Source organism: Suillus subalutaceus (assembly GCF_016647625.1).
Source record: "Suillus subalutaceus strain FC151 chromosome Unknown DFJ58scaffold_18, whole genome shotgun sequence".
Lineage (NCBI taxonomy): Eukaryota > Fungi > Basidiomycota > Agaricomycetes > Boletales > Suillaceae > Suillus > Suillus subalutaceus.
The window spans coordinates 426771-441938 of record NW_024540267.1 but is presented as its reverse complement, the minus strand read 5'-3'; the positions used below and the strand labels follow the sequence as shown (position 1 = coordinate 441938).

General features: G+C 47.8%; 4 protein-coding genes across 4 annotated transcripts; 2 read left to right on the top strand and 2 right to left on the bottom strand.

Moving 5' to 3' along the window:
* Positions 1-250: 250 nt before the first annotated feature.
* On the bottom strand, positions 251-2568 carry DFJ58DRAFT_770801 (cytochrome P450). Its single transcript, XM_041389117.1, has 12 exons — positions 2334-2568; positions 2101-2252; positions 1864-2052; positions 1650-1807; positions 1483-1598; positions 1324-1432; positions 1011-1235; positions 903-959; positions 828-852; positions 650-775; positions 449-595; positions 251-395 (listed from the first exon to the last, which is right to left on the bottom strand). The coding sequence occupies exons 1-12, from the start codon at positions 2484-2486 to the stop codon at positions 311-313; spliced, it is 1542 nt and encodes a 513-aa protein (XP_041247665.1). The 5' UTR covers positions 2487-2568; the 3' UTR covers positions 251-310.
* Positions 2569-4171: 1603 nt separating this feature from the next.
* DFJ58DRAFT_838549 (uncharacterized protein) lies at positions 4172-6063 on the top strand (the record flags this gene model as incomplete). Its single annotated transcript, XM_041392463.1, has 5 exons — positions 4172-4200; positions 4253-4617; positions 4700-4795; positions 4844-4988; positions 5055-6063. 5 exons carry the CDS (start codon positions 4172-4174, stop codon positions 6061-6063), a joined length of 1644 nt encoding a protein of 547 aa, XP_041247664.1.
* A 2573-nt stretch (positions 6064-8636) lies between these two features.
* Positions 8637-11372, bottom strand: DFJ58DRAFT_770791 (cytochrome P450). Its single transcript, XM_041389116.1, has 15 exons — positions 11299-11372; positions 11147-11241; positions 10857-11090; positions 10687-10831; positions 10271-10459; positions 10057-10214; positions 9890-10005; positions 9731-9839; positions 9537-9641; positions 9416-9508; positions 9297-9364; positions 9055-9209; positions 8928-8998; positions 8851-8905; positions 8637-8797 (listed from the first exon to the last, which is right to left on the bottom strand). The coding sequence occupies exons 3-15, from the start codon at positions 10891-10893 to the stop codon at positions 8713-8715; spliced, it is 1386 nt and encodes a 461-aa protein (XP_041247663.1). The 5' UTR covers positions 10894-11090; positions 11147-11241; positions 11299-11372; the 3' UTR covers positions 8637-8712.
* A 599-nt stretch (positions 11373-11971) lies between these two features.
* DFJ58DRAFT_770786 (uncharacterized protein) lies at positions 11972-14155 on the top strand. Its single transcript, XM_041389115.1, has 6 exons — positions 11972-12173; positions 12228-12386; positions 12448-12671; positions 12730-13156; positions 13204-13984; positions 14041-14155. Exons 1-5 carry the CDS (start codon positions 11989-11991, stop codon positions 13703-13705), a joined length of 1497 nt encoding a protein of 498 aa, XP_041247662.1. The 5' UTR covers positions 11972-11988; the 3' UTR covers positions 13706-13984; positions 14041-14155.
* The last annotated feature ends 1013 nt before the right edge of the window (positions 14156-15168 follow it).

Here is a 15168-nt window from a genome sequence, read left to right as displayed (position 1 = left end):
GATATAACCTCTCTTATCTTCGGAACGAAAACGCAAGTGTCCACGAGCGTTGAGCACGAACACGAACACAGAATGCACATCACCCAACCATACTTCCTTTTTTATACATATTTCAGCAGTTTCTGCCTCTGCAACATGTGTATCTAAGACTAAGTGTGTGTATATTCGATTCAGGACTTGTCTTGTTGCGAAAATAAGCTTAATACATAGCTCCTTGCTCCTCACCAAGCTACGTGGGCTAGTAGCACACTGTAACAGTGCTGTATCATCATGACTCGAAATCGAATAGACAAAGCATGCCACAGGAGTCTCAATCCACCCGAGACTCGGCTCTCATGTGTTCCTCCCTTCGCGAATTAATACTCGTCATGACGAACGCAAACGGTTTCGGTTGACTGTCAGACAAAAGAAATCAGTACTGCCCAGATATCAGTGAAATAAAACTAACATAGCGAGACCAGTAGTATACTCCGGAATCACTGGGATATCATTGCCTTCCGAGTCTTTGGCTTTCGTGATCCGAACAGTGGACAAAATGGAAGCCATGGCAGCCCATAAAGAGAGCTCGGCGAAATGGCGTCCTGGACAGATACGCCTACAGGTTATCGGATTGAGCATGGATCAATGAACTCTTGGGAGTGACGATTACCTTCCATAGCCAAAGGCGAAGTGTCCCGCAAGAGGATCATCTTTCAACTTCCCCTCAGCAGTTAGATGTCTTTGAGGATCGAATCGAGATGCATCGGGATAGAGGTTTTCGTCTCGAGATATAGCCCTGGGTGTTTTTTAGGTTGCGAACAGAGACAGTGTTTAGGCAAAGTAAATACCATTCATTGACCAGGATCATTGACCCTGCGATGCCCTTCGAGTGAGTCGCGTGCAGCAATGAATAAAACACGGACCTTTCGAAATCGAGTATCCTTCGTAAACATCATCTTGAGACGCCACATGTGGCACCCCTTTCCTCAGTATAAGTAAATTGATCAAATAACCAGAACAAGGTGGTCGACCTAGCGGTAGGGTGGGCTGCCATCTGAGAACTTCTCGACAAATGGCTTCAATGTAGGGCAGTAATGGTTTGTGCTCAAAGCTTGGAACGTTATCTCTGCAGACGGAATTGATGTCAGCAAGTGCGCGGGATTGCACGTCTGGATAGAGTAGCATAGCCAGCACGAATGAGTGCAAAGATGATGCAGTCTGGGGAGTAAAACGTTGAGTGAATGTCAAGATACCGACTACATGACCTCACTGTCTCCGTTCCACCTAAGTTATATAAGGTATGAAATTATTTTTAATTGTAGATTTGATCGTGCGTTGACTCACCAGCAAATCCACTGACAGCCACACCTTTCATGAACTCTTCTTGTGCTGGAGAGGTATCACCCGCGTTCAGGAATTTGGCCAAGAGAGAGGGTGGTCGTCCGTCATCCGTCTATATTTGCGTCCAGTCAATACATCGGCAGAAAGATCCGAGGTACACACCATCTTCTCCTTTCCTATTTCGAAAGGTTCATCCAACATCTGACGAATAACCTTCCTACAATAAGGAGCCAAACGTCGATCTGACGCCCCTGGAAACCACGAAGGAAGATAATCCACTGTCATAACGCTAAATGATTGAATTGTGATGATCGATGTCCAACACGTACGGAAAGGAAAAGCCATCAGCAGTGCAGCTCTTTCAGGAGCCAGCACTCTCTTGACTATCTCAATAATCTCCCGAGAGCGGTGGATCAGAGGGTCGCCCTCTTCGCCAGACGGGGTTTCATATCCATATACCGCAGTGATGATGATTGAACCAGAATACCTAACATATGCGGCATAAGAGGATATAGAAAGCCAGATTGAGGAGCATCAACAAACATTTCGAGGTGCTTCTCGAGCTTATGGGGAGCGCTAATGAGATTGACGACGAGCTCATACGCCTTGCGACAGTATAAATCATGATACTCTGCAGACGCTTCCGCTCCGAAAGCTTGATGGAAAAGCTTGCGGTGAGTCCGGAGTGTCTCTCCATATGGCAGATATGCAGTATTAAAGGAGGCTCCAAATCTTTCCTGTCACTTCAGTAAATTGCAGGTATTTGTTCACTAGACATACTCTTCATTTGCTTGGAGGAAAGGGCGGCCAGAATACGTGGCAGAACGCTTGTCCAAAAGCTCCCGGGCAACTTCTATGGAGTTGATGATGATGATATGTTGTCCTAGTACACGAGAGTACACGATATCACCTGAGATGCCATCGGTGTTAAACTTTGGCATTAGCAAGGAGGGTCAGACGGTCTACCATGTTTTTTCTTTCCAGTCAGTATATGTAAGCCAAGGCTGAGTAACGTTTATGTCAAAAGCGTTGCCTACGAATGGAAGTAAACGGGGGCCCGGTGGAAGTGGCAGCGAACTCGAGTTCTTGCTCGTCGACCTCCATGCTAGGACGAGAGGAACGACCAAGACGGCGCCATACAAAGCGAGGTGAATGTCCGATGGCATGATCAGTGGTTACGCACTAGTTCACTATTTCGAAACTTGCAGTCACAATGTGTCGATTTATGATACAGCCTGAGTGCTTGGACAAGTTGTTCTTCTCGATGTTGGGCAACCTGAAATACAGAAGATGGAATGAGCCGAATTCTGAAGAGTCAGATTCAGAGGTTCTTTTAAGTTGCCCGAGTTTGATATTTCATCGCCTCCCATGTTGGTTGTACGTAAATCAATTGAATAAGTATGGCATTAGGACCCTGCAGTAGTGCGTGATCACGGACGAGTCAGGTCGTGGTCAGTGAGGTGAGAGTACCGTAACATTATCATAGGTTAGGTTTATATAAATCTGCCACCAGTCTATAATTAGTAAGTGCTAGTTCATGAAAGGACAAGATCAGTATCATTCCTTTCGCGATTCTGCATTTGAGGTGACTTCCCGTAGGCAAGAATATAATATAATTTCACGTATCAGGAAGTCTAATCCGAAAGTACCCTCAAGAAATTTTCACTATCGACCATGGTGCCTCCTTATTTTGAAATATCGACGTACGACGGACAACTCTCGTCCAGATGCACTTGCGAGTCGCGACCGAACCGGGACATGGCAACCACACCCTAGAATTACGCAGACCGTTCCACGCCGTCCATCACACGTCTCGCAGCCTGGACCTGATCCATCTGAGCCACTCACTCCGAGGACCATCCGTCGATTTACAAGGTCCTAGTTGCGCACGGCAAAGGTATTGTCGTCGTGGTTGACATCTGTCGATGCGTTCGAGTCGAGTCAGCTCGGTTCCCACCAGTACAGCAACGATGAGTGCAGATTCTTCGTCGTCAATTACTTACATCTCTTGCTGGTTGATATTGATACAAAATATCATCCATGATATTCCGTTGACCTACGGTTTGGTTTTTCGTATAGAATATCTGATTGCGTCAGACTCACATGGAAAATGTTTTTCAAAGTCCGGTATATGATAGTCCGCATTATTTTGCCTCCGGGAAGTTAAGTACCCAATAATTTTAAACTAGCGTCAACGATGTGGCGTTCAATGATGACGTCATCAATAGGAAGCTATTAGTAGTAGTACAAGCTTGGACGTCCTCAATATGTACCGATGGTCATGATGCATGAGGCCTGAATCTTGATGAAGTTCTAAATTCTCGCCTCGGCGACGAGTACGTCACTGAAAGTGCACACAACCCCATCTGTCGCAGTCCAGATTCCGAAGCCATGTTATTTCCAATCCGCCATTGAATTGTTCTCCCTATCGTGCATGACGTGTGCATTGACTCGGGCCCTTGTGACCCTTGTCGACCTCAGAACAAGCGCCTTACACAACCGTTAAGGGAGAAAGTAGGTGCTGGTCTGAGTTTCTGAAGTTACTACTCTTGAAAGGAGATACTGTGCGTGACATAGATATTGAAGCTAGGACTGTGGACAGCATGTGTATAGTGTGTCTATATTCGATCCAGGACTTGTCTTGTTGCAAAAATAAGTTTATTACATAGCTCCTTGCTCCTCACCGAGCTAGGCTAGTAGCACACTATAGTGGCGTTCAAGGCGGTTTCCTGAAAATTCGCTAAGCTCGGTAAGCTCCATGAAACGTCGGCTAAAGTATCTTGAGTTTCGCTGAAGTTCAGGGTTAGTCAAGTACGGCGAACACTGGCATGTCGTCGGAGTGTGAAATGTAATGCCTGCCCTACGACCACGACTTCGTCGGTCTGCACGCCTGCAGACCATCTCTCAGAATATCGACCTGTCGTCTCGCAAGGATAGCAAGAAACGAATGGAACCTGCCCGGTCCTGTTACTCGTGGAAGGGGGAGAAGGGGAAGGGGGAAGGGGAGGGGAGGGGGAGGGGGAGGGACCAATACCCAAGATCCATCGCCAGCCACCATTTCGTGGCATAATGTCCCTATGCGGACCAACAAGCTTGTTGATTACCTTGTCGAGCATCCACCAGATTGTGCCATTTTGTTTGCGACCGAGACTAGTAAGAAGTCCAACAACTATCAAGCTGACCTGGGCCACGCATCAGGCAAGGACAAGGGGGAGATCTATAGTGTTATCGCAAACCATGTCTTTCACAATGATGCTACATACGAGAGCTGGTATGCCACCAACCCTATCAAGTTCCGTGACTCTGTGGCCAATCGCATCGCATCATAAGTGCCTCTCTATCTATCTTGCTATGTGAAGTCGTGCTGAATGATGTGAAGTCTACGGAGCAAATTCCGTGATATTCGCTGCCAAATTTGAGTCTACAGGCGCAGGTATCGTGCCGATTGACTCGGAGACGTCTGATAACTTACATCGTGAGTGTCTCGCACATGTCTCATCAATACCACTAATAAAATTCATAGGTAAAATTGAGAAAGATTTTCCGTGGTACAACGACCTCTACAGGATATGGGGATCCAACCCCTCATTTTCTGCCAAAATGAGCTCATCGAAACCAGGTGCCAACCACGCCGGTGACCTATTCGCGCTAACCCTGTCCTGCAGGAGGTTCACAGAACCCTCCTTCAGGCGCCCATCCGCGACTCAACATATCCATCCCTAACTCTGCCACAGGCAGTTCTGGTTCACCGCAGTTCACAAACTATCCCCGCCCTCCTCCAAGTATTGGAGGGAGCTCAACCGACTCCCCAGTGCAAACGGCCTATGCATCTCTTCCCCAGAGTGCTCCACCTACTGGTCCTGCCGGCTCCCCCCTCCAACTCAACCACCTTCTCCCTCAATACGCTCAGGGAGCCAGCGGCGCTGGCGCGCTGGCTCCTCCCCGCAATGGAGCTTTTCCCAAGCAACCGTCCAGGCAGCACCGCTAGCTCCCCCCCTCCACCTCACCTGTATGCCCCTTCCTCCCACATTTAGCCGTGAGGATTATTCTCTGGCCCCTCCGGAATTCAACGACTACGAGCCACCTTCTGATGATGGCCCGCTTGCTGATGGTATGGAGGACCTTCATATGGACGACATGGACGACATCTGTCATGACGAGAACATGTATAATTTGGACAGCCCGCCCAAATCGAAAAAGGCGCGCGGAAAGAAGCGACAGTTGCCTTTGTCTCCCACTCCGTCGCCTCCCCAGTCTGTTGCACCCCTTCCCCGCACCTCCAACCATGACAGTCGCAGCTCATTCAAATCGCACGCCAACCAAGTCATCATGCACGAGAGTGCCTCTTCTGTGACCTCTTCGTCGAGGGCTTCGTCGGGACGGTCCAATCCGTCCTCCCCTCAGCAGGTGTCTCCGACTTCCCAAACCTCGTTCTCTGAGAGAGCGAGCAGTAGGGAGTCGGTGAAAAAGTGCATCTTCGAACAGAGGTCCAGGAACAGGTCGAGATGCTCAACAACGACTTGGAGAGCATGCACTCCGAGAAGCTTGCCTTGTACCAACTCAAGAACGAGCTGGCTGATGGTCAAGCTCAACGCAAATCGGCAGGACAAGGAGCACCATCTCCTACGCGAGGAGCGCGCCCACGAGCGCATGCGGACGCTGCGCTCATTCATCAACGGTTGCAGGAGAACAAGGCGCAGGAGATTCGTTTGCGGGAAGCGGATGCGAAGGTTCTCGAGTTAGAGAGGGAGGTGATGCTCTTGCGTATTGAATATGCCAAGCTCAACAAATGATCTATGTTTTCTCTTTGTTTTTTGCACTTCGTCATATGTTTTTTTTCTCGCCGCTGCATGTTATCATTTGTTTGATAATTCTACAACTACTTACTAGCATGTATGTAGTACATTTGTATGTCAAAGCTTATACTTGTTTCAACTTATCCTTGCCTATGCTGAGCATTTGAGTGAGGACTGTCAAACAGTTGATCCATCAACCTAGCCCTGTGTGCTTGACCAGGAGTGCCTGCATATGACCTATCACCCACCACTTCATTACCATCTGGTCCTTCATACTCTGGACGCAGAGTATGTTGCCCTTCTCTAATGGCCCATCTGGTTGTGGGTTTGTTGCGTTTTTCTTCAAATTTGATGATTCATGTTGTGAAGAATAAGGCAACACCTAACCCAATGCAGAGTAATCTGGAGGTCTTTCTGGGTCTGCATAGGGTGACGAAAGCTCCTTAAGAGACTGAAAACGCCCCTTCAAAGCAGCAAATGTGTGCTCAACTGCGGACACGGACCTGGATGAATTAAATCAATGAAAATCAGTAAAGAAATCTAAAAAATCAGCAGAAAAATTAGGAGATACCCTGGATAGGTAGATATTGAAGGTCTTCTGGTCCCTTGTCAACCTGCCATTCCGAGGCTTCTTGAAAGGTGGAATACACTACTTCTCAAGTGGATAAGCACTATCAGCCCAAATCCAATGGTCATCAGGAAGGAGTGTGTCATGCTCCTGGTAAACACGAGTAGATTTGAAGGCATAAGCATCGTGTGTACTTCCAGGGTGACCAAGTGAATAATCGGCAATGAGGAGATTATGGGGCATAATAACTGCCTGAATTTTTTATTAATTTCTAACCATTAGAATAAGAGAAAAAAAATACCTGACAGTTGAGGGAATAGTTAGACTTCCTGTCATAAAATGCCTCACCATAAAGACCAGGTTTCTCATACAAATTAATAGCTGAGCCATCAATTGCAAAGATAACCATTTCTCCACTCAGGGCAAGACTTGGCCTCGACATATTGCCGAGCACGCTCAGCATCCTCAGAGTCAGGAGCAGGGAAATGGATGAATGTGTCATGCTGATCAAGGAGGGCAATCATCACACGGTTACTGCAATTGATTACCTGATCCAACGCTGACACCTGCCCATTGGCCCACATCATCTGGTGAGATAGCATTGCCGTAATGGCCAGCACAGTTGAGAAATATAGCCAGTTGAATGGCAATGGGAAGTTGAAGGTTGTTTGACCGGTTAGTGAAAATGGGATGATCAGAGATTTGATCGAGGATATCATCAAAGATGTCGGGATTGACACGTAATTTCTTACGGAAGAGGTGGTGCCTAGAGCGCCCAAAATCGTGAAGGAGCTGAATCTGGGGGGCTCACATAGGGGGAGCATCTGGTTTATGAAGAACATGGGCCCTGGTGACCTCATCACGGAGGGCTGCAATGGTATCATGAAGGCGGTTATAATGGGTAGTGAAGCCATCAGATTCATCACTAGAAGAAGAATCTGACAGGTCAGAGAATTGTGGGGTAAGAGGAGATGGAGGAGTGACCATCAGATCAAGGCCGAGATCAGAATCAGAATCAGAATCAGAATCAGAATCAGAATCAGAGTCAGAGTCAGAGTCAGAGTCAGAGTCAGAGTCAGAGTCAGAGTCAGAATCGTAGAGATCATTAAGGGTAATGAGAGAATGTTCTAGCCTGGCCTTGGCTAAGGCTAGTTCAGCCTCATCCAGTTGCTCAAGCAGCTGATTGCGCATGGAGAGACAAGGCATCTTGGGGGATCAAGAGAAAGATAAGCTTATCACCTGCATCGATAGGGGACACCATTGCCGGAAATGGCAACATTTTCAAGCGGAATTTTAATTTTGGTTGGTGGCTCTTCTGCTAGATGACGAGCACAGCGACAATGCTCTACACGCCTGACATCCACGACCCACATGACCAACTTCACTGCCTGCATCTTCGTCTCGCACCCCCGCAGCGCACCCTCATCTGCATCTTTTCCTGCGCCCTTGTCTTTTTCCTGCGCCCTTGTCTCGCACCTACGTCTCATTGCACCCTTGTCTGTACCTTATGCCTGCACCTTGCGCCCTCGTATCGTGCCCTCGTCTGCACCTTTGTCTTGAATGACACCGGCAGCTCCGCGGACATTTGCGTCTGATGGAACTGGAGATGTTTGTTGGGTGCCTTCATCATCCAGGTCCATCCATATCTCCTCGCTGTCTTTGTCACGCACCTTCGTCCTGCACCCTTATTGCATCGAATAGCTTTTGTGTATGCTGCTGAGATTTGTGCATTGTTGTAGTTGTATTACCTACATATACATGTATCTGACTGTGGCTATTTGATCATGATGTTGACCGCATTTTTATCACTAAGTCTCGTTCTGAAGTCCGACTGTGATGCTGACCTGAGCCGCCCTTATGTCAGGATTTTCAGGCTATTTCTTTGAAGTCTTAACCGAAGTTTGCTGACGTTTCATGGAGCTTACCGAGCTTAGCGAATTTTCAGGAAACCGCCTTGAACGCCACTTATGTAACAGTGCTGTATCATCATAATTCGGAATCGAATAAACAAGGCATGCCATAAGAGCTTTAATCCACCCGAGACGCGGCTCTCATGTGTTCCTCCCTTCGCGAATTAATACTCGTGATGGCGCAAGCAAACGGTTTCGGTTCACTGTCAGACAAAAAAAATCAACACTACCCAGATATCAGTGAAACACAACTAACACAGCGAGACCAGAAGTATACTCCGGAATCACTGGGATATCATTGCCTTCCGAGTCTTTGGCTTTCGTGATCCGAACAGTGGACAAAATGGAAAGCCATGGCAGCCCATAGAGAAAGCTCCGCGAAATGGCGTCCTGGACAGATACGCCTACAGGTTATCAGATTGAGACATGGATCAATGAAGCTCTTGGGAGTGACGATTACCTTCCGTAGCCAAAGGCGAAGTGTCCCGCAAGAGGATCATCTTTCAACTTCCCCTCAGCAGTTAGATGTCTTTGAGGATCGAATCGAGATGCATCAGGATAGAGGCTTTCGTCTCGAGATATAGCCCTGGGTGTTTTTAGGTTACGAACGGAAATCTTAGGCAAAGTACATACCATTCATTGACCAGGACCATCGAGCCTGCGATGCACTTCGAGTGAGTCGTGTGCATCAATGAATAAAACACGGTCCGTACCTTTCGGAATTAAGTATCCTTCGTAAACATCATCTTGAGACGTCATATGTGGCAGCCCTTTCCTCAGCATAAGTAAATCGATCAAATAACCAAAACAAGGTGGTCGACCTAGCGGTACGATGGGCTGCCATCTGAGTACTTCTCGACAAATGGCTTCGATGTAGGGTAGGAATGGTTTGTGCTCAAAGCTTGGCACGTTATCTCCGCAGACGGCATTGATGTCAGCAACTAGCGCGAGATTGCACGTCTGGGTGGAGTAGCATAGCCAACACGAATGAGTGCAAAGTTGATGCAGTCTTGGGAGTATAACGTTCAGCGAATGTCAAGATATCGACTACATAACCTCACTGTCTCCGTTCCACCTAAGTTATGTAAGGTCTGAAATTACTTTTTACTCGTAGATTTGATCGTGCGTTGACTCACCAACGAATCCGCTGACAGCTACACCTTTCATGAACTCTTCTTGTGCTGGAGAGGTATCACCCGCGTTCAGGAATCTGGCCACGATAGAGGGCGGTCGTCCGTCATCCGTCTATATCTGCGTCCAGTCAATACATCGACAGAAAGATCCGAGGTACACACCATCTTCTCCTTTCCTATTTCGAAAGGTTCATCCAACATCTGACGAACAAGTCTCCTACAATAAGGCGCCAAACGCCGATCTGTGGCCCCTGGAAACCACGAAGGAAGATGACCCACTATCATGACACTAAACGATTGAGTTGTGATAGTCGATATCTAACACATACGGAAAGGAAAAGCCATCAGCAGTGCAGCTCTTTCAGGAGCCAGCACTCTCTTGGCTATCTCAGTAGCCTCCCGAGTGCGGCGGATCAGAGGGTCACCCTCTGCGCCAGGCGGGGTTTCATATCCATATATCGCAGTGATGATGAGCGAACCAGAATACCTAACATATGCGGCATAAGAGGATATAGAAAGCCAGGTTGAGGAGCATCAACAAACATTTCGAGGTGCTTCTCGAGCTTATGAGGAGCGCTAATGAGATTGATGACGAGCTCATACGCCTTGCGACAGTATAGATCATGATACTCTGCAGACGCTTCTGCTCCGAAAGCTTGATGGAAAAGCTTGCGGTGAATCCGGAGTGTCTCCCCATATGGCAGATACGCAGTATTGAAGGAGGTTCCAAATCTTTCCCGTCACTTGAGTAAAATGCAGGTACCCATTCACTACACGTACTCTTCATTTGCTTGGATGAAAGGGCGGTCAGAATATGTGGCAGAACGCTTGTCCAAAAGCTCCCGGGCAACTTCTATGGAGTTGATGATGATGACGTGTTGTCCTAGTACACGAGAGTACACGATATCACCTAACATGTCATCGGTGTTAAACTTTGGCATTGGCAAGGAGGGTCAGACGGTCTACCATGTTTTTCTTTCCAGTCAGTATATGTAAGCCAAGGCCGAGAAACGTCTATATCGAAAGCGTTGCCTACGAACGGAAGTAAACGGGGACCCGGTGGAAGTGGCAGCAGACTCGAGTTCTTGCTTGCCGACTTCCATGCTAGGACGAGAGGAATGAAGAAGACGGCGCCATACAAAGCGAGGTGGAATATCCGATGACATGATCAGTGGTTACGCACTAGTTCACTGTTTCAAAACGAAAGCTTCAGCTACAACGTGTCAATTTATACAGCCTGAGTGCTCGGATTTGGTCTTCTCGATGCTTGAAACCTAGAAGATGGCTACACGTCAAACCCTCGATTTTGTCTAATCCTGATATAGCGCGAAAACCATACGTATTATATGATATGAACATTGGGCTAAGGAGCATCTGAATTTAGACTCATCAGAATTACAAAATGTATGGCTGGCATACTTATTCATTTACGCATGGCCAACATGGGAGGCGATGAGGTTCCGAGACGGTCGAGCTCGGGCAAGTTGAAGGAGCCTCCCGGTAGTGGTTAGTCTCTTCATATGCAGATCAGAAAAATCAACTTATCATGTGGCCATTGACAGGTTACATACCGGAGTAAGTAGTATGGAAAGTTGAAACCATCCATGTTATCATGTAAATGCAAACTCCCTCGCGAAGGCAGTACGTAGTACTACTAGTACAAATAGTGTCACTTCAGTGCGGTGTTCAATGATGACGTCATCAATATCCAACGCAGGAAGTTACGTCATCAATATCGATGGTCCTGAATCTTGATGTTCTCGCCGACTGCAAGAGTCCTCACCGACTTACGCCACCGAAAATGCGCACAACCGGGCCACATATCGCAGTCCAGATTCCGAAGCCATGTTATTTCCAATCCACCATGTTCTCCTTGTCGTGCATGACGTGCGCGTTGACTCGGGCCCTTGTGGCCCTTCACAACCGTTAAGGGAGAAAGTAGGTGCCGGTCTGAGTTTCTGAGGCTACTACTCTTGAAAGGAGACACTGCGCGTGACATAGATATTGAAGCCAGGACTGTGGACGAGACTTATCAAGGAGACATGAGCAAGACAATGCGGCGATCCGTCACCTTATAAAGACCGACCTCGAACATACTTTCAAGCCTCGAATCCGGAACTAGTCTTCTTGACTTACATATGCTACAAGCGAAGTAATCCAATTTGTGGAGCAACCGGGCAATTGGGGTTAGTAATGTTCAAATGTTTACGCCCAGATAGCCGTTAAATATCCCTGCGTAATTGTCTGCTCCCAACGATACAATGGACGGAGAGGCTAGCGACGAGAAGGCTGGGAGACTCTTTCCAGCTCCATCCCCTCCACCGACGGTGCTCTGTCCCCAGAGATTGCCAGGATGTGATCTCGAGTCACTGAAGGCTCTGCAGCATGTTTTAATCGATAACCACAACAGATACCACATCTTCTTCAATCACATAAAGTTCAATAAGTGAGTCGCACAGAAACCTTGACCGAACCAGTTGGCGAGCTCAATCATGTATAGTCATATAACTCATCGAGCACTGGCGATATATGCGATGGGAGGGAGCGGCCCCGTGATTGAAGCATTCTACCAACAGGATAGCCAAAATCAGAGACCTGCGTTTGCATCGCCCAAGCCTATCACAGAACAGAATTTCGTCGAGCACCTCGGTGATGAAAAGTAAGTAGAAACTTGCCTAACTTTGTCCGACACCGACATCTGATATGTTTGAAAAATAAAGCTTCTATGAGGCATACACAACCTTCTTTGACAAAGCCATCGAAGAGAAGGGTGCCGCCGCAACCTTGGAAGAATTCGTGTTTTCCGACAAATACAACTTCAATCCTGGAAGAGATGCAGCAAGCCAACCAAACATGCTGTCACGATTTGTTGACGGACTCATGCATCCACTGATCCATTGCGGATATGGGGTAGAATTTGGTTTGAAAGGCATGCTTTCCGAGGGCAAGTCACATTGGTGCCAAGGAAGACGAGTGGCTTACTCTCGCTGAATCTCCATTAGGTCTTGCAATGACAGCGTTGCGAGATGATCATCCACGAAGGTTCCTCCCGCTGCCACTGTTTGTCGCTCAAGTGACTAGTGATGTTGACAAAACCGAGGCCAAGTTTACATCAATGGTGCTCGACGACACGCCCATGATCCCAAACAAGGCAGCAATAGAACAAGGAACACATGCCTTTTCAATCCTGGCTCGAGTGCTCAAGGACCCCAGCCTTGCGCCAGATGGCCCACGTCAATACATTGCACAATATCCAGACACACTCACAGCTCATGAGGACAAAATTCGGGCATACGTTGATCAGTGGACGATAGATCTCTCAATTCCAGGAGAGATTGAACGCAAAATGGAAGAATGTATCTGGACAACATCGGTGATGTACGCTGTTGGAGGGTGGAGTGAGAAAGGGTTTACGGCTGATTTCTTCTTGTAAGTATTGATTGCGTCTGGGTAACCCTCACCTATAATGATTCCAGGATGCATCTGGTCACGTCGAGCTTATTCATCCCTTCACTCATCGCATCCTTGTCTCCTCGAGCGCAAGTTTTGTTTCTCCGTGTGTACTTTGCAAGCGCAATTGCATCATGGATATCACGCGGCCGTCCCTGCTTCAATTTCAAGCGCTTCTTTAAGTCAACGTCTCCAGTGCCGAACACTCCGAATAATCTCGCAGTCCCACCAGCGGATAGTGCCCCAACACAAGATGCGCAGCCACCTAACCCATTCCTTCCCCTTATCCAATCGTCCATAACGCACCCGGACGACCACCATACAAAAATCCAACGAGCTTTCGCGCACTTCTCTACCATCTACGGCTTCCAGTCCAAAGGCTACTTTGCTGGCACTGAACTAGATGGGGCAGATGAACTTGACGGCTCGCTATTCCTACGAGCGGCCGTGTTGACGGCAGATCACATGGGATGGGTGGGAAAGGGGGAGGAGGCGAAAGAGTGGAGTTCCGAGGGGTTCTATGTGTAGGTGATGCCCGATTATTTGAAGTGATCAATTCTCTGCTTCACCCTCACGAACGCTTAAATCCTCAGCCTAGAATGAACGGTACCAAAGATGGTGATGATTCTATACGCTTATCCTATGTCGCGGTCATGACATGAAGACATATTGCAATCGTCCCTCCCTCAAATACCATGGCAGCGGAGATCCGCAAAGGCCGTGCAAGAGAGGATACAGGTACTAAGAACCATCCCAGGGGATCGTCGGGTACGTCGTCGAGATTGATGTTTGAGCCAAGCGGAGTTGGTAGTGTACCATGAGTCACCGTGGGTGATTTCGAACCATTGCTGAAGCGCAGTCAGCACACAGAGCAACGACTTGGCATCATGACTGTAGCGCACATCCGCACGAAGCGCTGCCACATCTTCACTTTCCACATGACTAAAGACCCGCGAAAACTGGTGTGGGAAGTGAAATATAGAGAAGTCAATGCTTTCGCATATATCAAGACCGAAGAAGATGAAGAAGAACGCCTGAAGAGTTTTCCCCAGCCTGAAGTCGCGCGACCATGAGTTGGAAAATGAAAATCATCGGCCCGCCGGGGAGTCATTAATACCCCCTATTATGGGATCTGAGATCGTGCATTGACGTGTTCCCACGGTTACTGAGTCTGTTCAACATCATCTTACACCGTCCTCTGAACTTTCCATGCGTTACCGCCGTCATGCATGATACTGAAAGCGACTTGAAATGTGACCTCATCTCAACCCCACTTTCAAAAAAAGAATGTGCATGTAGCAGTTGGGATATATCAGACGTGTCTTCAAAGTACGCGAACGACGACAAGTTTTGCTTCTTGACAAGGTGCAGAAGCTGACTGATAGAGATTATCGCGAAGTACGTCCTGACCTCTACCTGACACGACTTATTTTAGTATGGGTATAAGATCATGTCTTACAGATGGCATCCCTTCTTGATGTTATGACAATGAGTTCGGGTAGCCTCTTTCGCGTTCACAAAGGATAAGCTAGATTGGGAGGTAGCTACAAATATATCTTATCTGTGCTGGTATTGAAGACTACGCGTTCTTTGCGAAGGTGGCAATTGCAACTCGCGGGGTCACCGCTGCATCCATGATGATACCGGGCCTGTCCCACGAATCTATTCATGGGACTGACGTGTCGAATCGTGTTGGGGCGGAATATAGAAAAAGTAGGTTGCCAAAACCTAATTTGTCTTGTCTCACTCATACTCCACACACTCAGGATAAAGGTACCCCCGCCAGTCAGAACTGGAGATCTCTCTCCGAGGAGATCGAAAAGATCATAGTCAGGTTACACACTACCATTCGAAAGCGCGGGATCTCTTTACTTGAGCCCTCTCTTCACTTCGTTGTCGGACCAATAATCAGCACACTGTTTTTACCGTGCTCTCAATGGCATTGTTGGGTTCCCGACACATCTCACCAAATGTCGACCCCAACAGATGTC